Source organism: Rhinopithecus bieti, unplaced genomic scaffold (genome assembly GCF_001698545.2).
Source record: "Rhinopithecus bieti isolate Rb0 unplaced genomic scaffold, ASM169854v2 scaffold_11273, whole genome shotgun sequence".
Lineage (NCBI taxonomy): Eukaryota > Metazoa > Chordata > Mammalia > Primates > Cercopithecidae > Rhinopithecus > Rhinopithecus bieti.
Genome location: NW_016806694.1, coordinates 89,341 through 97,582, shown reverse-complemented (window position 1 = coordinate 97,582; position 8,242 = coordinate 89,341). Strand labels below are relative to the sequence as shown.

Genomic DNA, 8,242 nt, shown 5'->3' with positions numbered 1-8,242 from the left:
TTTTTTTTTTTTTTTTTTTAATTAGTTATCGCCCGACGCGGTGGCTAACGCCTGTAATCCCAACACTTTGGAAGGCAGAGGTGGGTGGATCACTTGAGGTCAGGAGTTTGAGACCAGCCTGGCCAACATTGTGAAACCCTGTCTCTACCAAAAATACAAAAAATTAGCTGGGCATGGTGGTGCACACCTGTAATCCCAGCTACTCAGGAAGCTGAGGCAGGAGAATTGCTTGTACCCAGGAGGTGAAGGTTACAGTAAGATGAGATCATGCCACTCCACACCAGCCTGAGTGACGGAGTGAGACTCCATCTCAAAAAAAAAAAAATTTTGTTACAAGACTTTCCTGATGGTTTTATTTTATAGTAAGATTAAATAAGCCTGGGATAACGTTTCCTTCCCAAAAGGAAGGAAGCTATTAAAGATGGTTGGAGTCATGTCTAAAGGGAAGACTTGAAAAGGTTTCCATTGGCAAAAATAGGACAATTTTAACATTAAAAAAAATAGTAGTTGGACACATCAAATCAGAAAAAAACATTGTTCACCCTTGGAGGTTGCTAAGAAACTTACAATTCTGAAACTTATAAATTAAGGGGAGGGAATCAAACATTTGTAATCAGATGGTTGAAAAGGGCAATTCTTTTTTTTTTAATCAGATAAATCGAAGAGGAATGATAGAATTAGAAAATTATTTTTTCATTCTTTATGAAATAATAGATCTAGGCAATAATTTTTTTTTACTACCGAAGCCATTAAGGGAAAAGTCGATAGTAATGCGATGAGTCAATCAATCAGTCACCTTAGCCCAGTGGTTAGTCTTAACACTGAAGTGGGACGAGCAGACGTCAGCATCTTTCTGATGTGGTGAGTTAAAAGAGATACATACCCCCACTACTGAAGTACTGCCCAAATTAGCAGTTCTCAAATTTTTGGTTTTATGAGCCCTGTACACTGAAAATTATTGAGGACCCCAGAAAGCTTTTTTGTATGTAATTATGGTAAGTAGCTACTGATATTTACTATATTAGAAATTAAAGCTGAGAAATTTGAAAATATTTTTTAGTTCATTAAAATAAAAGTAAGAAGGCTGGCTTTTACATTTTTGCAAATCCCTTTAGAGTTTGGAATTACAGGAGACAGCTGGATTCTCACACCTGTTTCTGCATCCAATATGTTGTGATTTTTTATTTTGGTTGATAAGTAGTTGTAAAATAAAGGAGTAGTTTAATAGCCTTTTTTTTTTTGATAATTGTAGATATTCCTCTTTGTTACTACATCAAAACTCAATAAGTGGTAGTTTCTTAAAAGTAGTTACAATGTGGAATCTGAAACCTTACTGATGAACTTTTATACTGTATAACATTAAAGTCCATTGGTCTGTCTTCCAATTCCTGCATAATTTTATAGTATTTGGAAAACAGTGTTCACTAAAGTTATGCAGATCTAATTGTTGAGAATCAAAAAATCACGTGTTTAATATCACTGCCAATCAGAAAAGTATTGGGAGGAAGTCCACCCCACAGTGATCAATACAAGTTTTTCAGGATTGTAATTCTTATTTGAAAGTCAATTTTATTTTTGGCAACAAATACACTGTCCATTGTTTCCCTTTAAATCAGCGATCTCTAACCTTTTTGGCACCAGGGGCCAGTTTCATGGAAGACGGTTTTCCACACAAGCGGGGATGGAATTCTACCTCAGCTCATCAGGTGTTAGATTCTTATAAGGAGTATGCAACCTAGCTTGCCTGCCACTCATCTCCTGCTATGCAGCCTGGTTCCCAACAGGCCATGGACCTGTACTGGTTTGTGGCCCAGGGGTGGGGGAACTTTAAGTGACAGGTTCACTTTGTTCATTTTCAAGAAAATGTGTGCCGGTTACTCAAGTCTGCATAACCATGGTTTGTCAGTCATTCAAGTCAAAATGACTTTCTCAGAAAAAAGGTAGCCAGTACAGCTCAAAACTCAGAACAGTCATATCAGTACTGTTCTTGAAGGTGACCATCAAACCTTGTTAGGTAGCAGAAATGTTTTCTTCCCATTTCATCACACAACATTTTTAAAAGTGTGTATTCAAAAGCCCAGGTTTAATAAAATTAGTTTTCACTATTTTTTCAAGGGCATTCTTAAATGAAACTGTTTTTTCGCCCTTTGTATTGTATAGTGGTGAAGAATACATGAAGTACTACTTAGTGTTGCTACTTTGTATCTGTGATAAGATTCCAGTGTTTTACCTACCATTGCCTTTGCTTCATCAGTGTGAATCTTTAAACAGGGAAAAGGGCAGGCCAGGCACAGTGGCTCATGCCTATAATCCCCAGCACTTTGGGAGGCAAACGAGGGTGGATCACTTGAGGCCAGAAGTTAAAGACTAGCCTGGCCAACATGGTGAAACCCTATCCTCTACCAAAATACGAAAACTAGCTGAGCATGGTGGCACACACCTGTAATCTAGCTAGTCGGGAGGCTGAGGTATGAGAATCACTTGAACCCTGGAGGTGGAGGTTGCAGTGAGTGAAGATCACACCACTGCACTCCAGCCTGGGCAATACAGCAAGACTCTGTCTCAAAAAAGAAGAAAAGAAAAGGGCAAATAACATTTTATTATAAAAATATACCCTTGGTATTTCCAAAACTGGGCTTATTGATAGTGTTAGGTTTTATAATTCAGATTGGAATAAAACTTTCTCCTTTTACTTTGAATAAGCATTTAAAATCATGATAGAACTTTTCTAGCATCCGTACCTATTGAGACACTTTTAGTTCCTCTTGAAAACTGATAGGGTATTTGCATCAGAATAAAGCCCCTTTTTTTATTTTATTTTAAAAGAAATAAAACCTTTTCACTGGTACTAAAGCTGACTTTCATGCCAGAGTTTATCAGTCGAGGTCAATGGCTCAATTTCTGGCATTCTATCTTGATACTTACTAATACCCTTCCATCTTTCCAGATATTGCTGATGTTTCTATCAAACAGTGTCAGCAGCGGTATGAGGACATGAAAAATCGTCGTGATAGTGAATATATTTTCAGTGCAGAATTTATAACTGCTGACTGCTCAAAGGTACAGTTTCTTTCTTTGGTCAATTTATTTTTTACATTTTTAGTTTGGATAAATAATTTGTTTTAAAATCAACTCAATTTTACTTTTAAAAAAATTTTATTCTCTTTTTTTGAGACAGGGTCTCACTCTGTCGCCCAGACTGGAGTGCAGTGGCACAATCTCAGCTCACTGAAATCTCCACCTCCCAGGCTCAAACGATTCTCCTGCCACCTGAGTAGCTGGAACTACAAGCACATGCCACCACACCCAGCTGATTTTTGTATATTTTGTAGAGATGGGGTTTCGCCATGTTGCCCAGGCTGGCCTCAAACTCCTGAGCTCAGGTGATCCACCCACCTCCCATGGTGCTGGGATTACAGGCATGAGCCATGGTGCCTGGCCACTCATTTCTTAAAATATGTTTTGAAACTTTAAAAACCTTGGGACATGCATTCACTTTCGATTGGAAATTCTGTTATGATAAATTCCCTCAAATGACTCACTGAACACTTGGAATTTTTTGCTTTTAACAATTCTAGTTAAAATTAGCTGTTGCTTTTGTGTATGTACATCATTTATTTTCCAGTACTTTGAAATAGAACTGAACTTATACTATGTTTTGTTCACCTTATAATTTATTGGTTTCCCAACATATCAGAGCCTTTGTTTTTTTTCCTACCTTCCACCTGTGTCTGAATTTCTTTTTTTTTTTTTTTTTTTTTTTTTGAGACGGAGTCTCGCTCTGTCACCCAGGCTGGAGTGCAGTGGCCGGATCTCAGCTCACTACAAGCTCCGCCTCCCGGGTTTACGCCATTCTCCTGCCTCAGCCTCCGAGTAACTGGGACTACAGGTGCCCACCACCTCGCGCGGCTAGTTTTTTGTATTTCTTTAGTAGAGACGGGGTTTCACCGTGTTAGCCAGGATGGTCTCGATCTCCTGACCTCGTGATCCGCCCGTCTCGGCCTCCCAAAGTGCTGGGATTACAAGCTTGAGCCACCGCGCCCGGCGTGAATTTCTTATAAAGAACTGCTTCAGGGGTGAAGGTCTCACCATGAACTTTTTGTTCTTCATTGACTTATTAGCTCATTGAATGTTGTAGATACCTTTAATCATACACATTTTGTTTAAAATTTGAAAGTGAAAAGATAAGTGGGAGTGTACTGCCAGAAAGTTGCAATACTTTGAAAACATTTTTGCATTTTTTAAAAAATCCCAAACACCAGATGTTTTTTAACCCAAGTTATTGTTGAATGTCATTTTATTTTAGCTGTCAAGTAAAGTGATGAAAGAATCAGCTGGAAATATCATAATTGACTAATATATTTTAAACATGATTTCAGAATTCCTCAGTTTTTAAATACTGTGAAAATGGGAATCAAATTATTCTGTTAAACTAGAATACGTGCATGATTTCTGTGTGTCCTTTATTGTACAAGGGAAAGCATAGGTCGAAGATTGTGAGGGAAAGGAAGAACCTTACATTCTAGAAGTTAATTTACTAAAAGGTTTTTAATCTGTGTTGTAGTTACCTCAAAATCTTAACTCATTTTAATTTGTTTCAGGAACTTCTGATTGAAAAATTTCGTGACCCACAAATGTGTTTTGACATCTGCAGTTGTCAGTTTGTCTGTCATTACTCATTTGAGTCCTATGAACAGGCTGACATGATGCTGAGAAATGCGTGTGAGAGACTTAGCCCTGGGGGCTATTTTATTGGTACTACTCCCAATAGCTTTGAATTGATGTAAGTACTTTTAAATATATTGTGGTTTATAAAATATTCAGTATTAAGTAGCAAATGTTTACCAGAGGTCAATTTTATTAAAATATGCTATTTTAATCTTATAAGTATTGAACACTTTCATAAGATATTTGAGTAGACATTCAGAATTTAAATTCAATAGACAAATTTACATATGAACTTTTAAAAGTTCATCTTTATGTGTAAGTTAGAGACTGAAGTTATAGTGATAGACAAACTACAGGTCAGATAGACTTCACCAGTCTTACTCACACTCATGAGAGTGATTCCTATTTCCAGCTTAATTTTATTGGTGTGACTGTCGATGATCTTTTAGTATATTGCTTCTTAAAAGTAACTCACATCAGGAGAGTGCAGTGGCTCATGTCTATAGTCCTAGCACTTTGGGAGGCCGAGGCAGGAGGATTGCTTGAGGCCAGGAGTTTTGAGTCCAGCCTGGACAACAAAGTGAGACCTTGTCTTTACAAAACATTTACAAATTGGCCAGCATGGTGGCACACCCCTGTAGTCCTTACTTAGGAGGCTGAGGCAGGAGGATCACTTGAGCCCAGGAGCTGGTGGCTGTAGTGAGCTATGGTCACACCACCACACTCCAGCCTGAGTGACAGATTAAGACCTTGTCACTTGAAAAAAAAAAAAAAAAAGTAGCCCATATCTAATTAAAAAGCTAATGAAGTGTGCATCGTGTAGTTCTTCACATGCAAAATCTAATCAAAATAAGTCTACATTAATCACAATTTTATTCTTTTTATTTTGGTTGGGGGATAACCTTGTCAGAAGACGCCTTGAAGCTTCAGAAACAGAATCATTTGGAAATGAAATATATACTGTGAAATTTCAGAAGAAAGGAGATTATCCTTTATTTGGCTGCAAATATGACTTCAACCTGGAAGGTGTTGTGGATGTTCCTGAATTCTTGGTCTATTTTCCATATGCTAAATGAGTAAGAAGTCATTAATCTGTTCACTCTTTTCTTTTTGTAAATAAGGGAAAGAAAAGGGAGAAAAAAGCAGTATTTCTTTTACTGTTTATTTTAAATGGGGACCAAAAAAGAAGTATAATCTTGTTTCTTTGTTTTGTTTTGGTTTGGTTTTAAAAAAAAAAAAAAAAAAAAGACTGGCCTCAAATCTGGGGGATTATTGCCATAGGTCTCATATAGCCTAACTTATTCTCATTCCTGGAATTTTTTAATCCTGTGGGTGAAAAGGGGAACCAGTTGCCTTCAGCTTGTGGCACAAAATGTCTGACACTGCAAATAGCAAAAGTTTTTTTTTTAGTGACTGTTGGTCACTTTGATGATAAACAATGAGTCTTGTTAAATCAAAGATCTTCATATTGACAGAGATGAGTATTAAAATTTGTTTGCATTTCACTATAGCTTTGAAATTGCCTGTGTCTCACAGGCAGTGTCGATGTTAAAATCCTGATTCAGGAATGTATTCTCCCATGTGCCTGAATTCCTAGGAGTCCTGGCAAACTGTAGACACAGGAAAAGCTGGGGGTAACTGGGCCTTACCAGGTAAGGCTTCAAGGCCTTGTGATACACCTTGGTTTCCAGAGTTTCCCTGGTGTGGAGAGTATAAAAGTCAGCTTTAATGTAGGCCATGTCATGATTGATTGAACTTGATTTTCTACTTTTTTGAAACAAAAATCTTTTGTTTTGAATATTAACTGAGAAAAAGAAGAGGTATATTGTCTGTTTACTTTTGCTTGGTGATTATTTCAATTGTAACTCAGTCTAAAATTAGGGTTACAGTATTTTTAGGAGTTCTGTAATAGCTTATTCAATAATATAAGAAAGCCAAGTAGCATTGTGACTGAACATGAGGAAAATACTATGCATAATTTTATAAATATAAACCATTTACAAAATTTAAAATATCAATTGCATTTTGCTTTTAATTTTAAAACTAATAAACTTGGGGAAATGTTACTGCTCTTCAACTTTATTTAAAAAAGAACTTAATTGTGGAATGTTGTTAAGAATGTTTAATATATTAGCTTGAGATTGTAGTTAACAGTATAAAACAGAAGATTCGTTTTAAATGCTAAACAAGACCTAGAGGGTTTTTTTTTTAACTTAAATTGCCTAATGATGGCTAACCTAAGTCATCACTTTACTATCTAGTTTTTTAAAAGATTATTTATTGAAACAGTATTGGATGAAAGAGCCTGAAAGTGTGCAGGGGTTTTGAGAGGCCTTTTTGCCATTTCATGAAGAAGTGAACAGAAGTAAGCTTTTTGTGTGGCCCTCTGGCGTTTGCCCTTGCCCTGTCCCCTCAAACGCCACCCTATACACGAGCTCTCCAACCTGACTTTCAGGGTTTCCCACTTCCTTCCACTCTTCTTTAACTGCTGCCTGAAGTCATCTCCAGGCTCCCTTTTGTTGTCTACAGATACATAATTACAAACTTGGCAAATGCAGCGAGGAAAAAAAATACCTAAGAGTCTAACGGAGATACCTAATATAATAGAAGATTTCAGGAAGATACCTGTAAAGAAGCAATGTTTGAGTCAGGATCTAAAGGATGGAAAAGTAGGTGGGCAGCTGAGGACTGGAGGGAAGAATGCTCCTGACACGAGGACAGCGTGTGGGAGGGCCCTGCAGTGGGAAAGCTAGGCTAGTCCAGGATGTTGAAAGAAGGCCCATCGTGACCAATAATAGGGTGTCCCAAAATGAGGTAGCATTCTTTTACAGATGAATGTCTTAGAGACCATGTTCTGTATCCTGCGTGCACTGGAGCCCAGTGGAGGGTGTTAAGGAGGGTGGAGACATGACTCAGGTCCACATTTCTGAAAGCTTAATCTGGCCGCGATTGGAAAATTCGTTGAGGGAGAGTAAGAATGGAAGCAGGGGACAAGCAAAGTGAGTTTATGGACTGGTACCACTGAGTGGTGATGGCGACTGAAGCAGCAGGATGGTGCCAAATGCAGGAGGTAAGAAGTTGACCTATTTGAAATTGATGTTTTCTAGGTAAAATAGAAAGGACTTAGTGATGTATATTGAGCACAGCAGGCAAAAGGGGGAGATGGCATGGATCACTAGATGGATTTACTGAAGTGACAAAGATTGGCAGAAAAAGAGTAGTGATGTTCAGCCTTAGATATGGGAAGTTAGAGAGTGCCAGTGACACGTGCAGGTGAAGATTTCTAATAACAGTAGAATCCATGAGTGATGAGAGAGAGCTGAACTACCGATAGCTGTGGGGTGGAAGTGAGTGGAGCTCTGGACTGTACTCCAGAACCTTGAAGTTTAGAAGTTGGGTAAAAAACAGAAACCTGCAAGTAAAAAGGAAAAAAAAAAAAACCTGTGAAGAAGCAGTCCATGATGTAGGGGAAAAATTAGTAGTGTATCTTGCCAGAGAAGTCAAGAGATGAAAGTGAATCTTTAAGAAGGAAATCGGCGGCTGTTTTCAGTGCAGCTGTGAGAGATCAAGTAAA

At 37.9% G+C, this 8,242-nt stretch overlaps 1 protein-coding gene across 1 annotated transcript in view; it reads left to right on the top strand.

The window, feature by feature from the left end:
* Positions 1–8,242, top strand: part of RNMT (RNA guanine-7 methyltransferase) — a 38,060-nt gene that overhangs the window by 11,063 nt on the left and 18,755 nt on the right. The window contains 3 exon segments of the mRNA XM_017877493.1: positions 2,927–3,060; positions 4,602–4,783; positions 5,579–5,744. Coding sequence (XP_017732982.1) covers positions 2,927–3,060; positions 4,602–4,783; positions 5,579–5,744 — 482 coding nt within the window.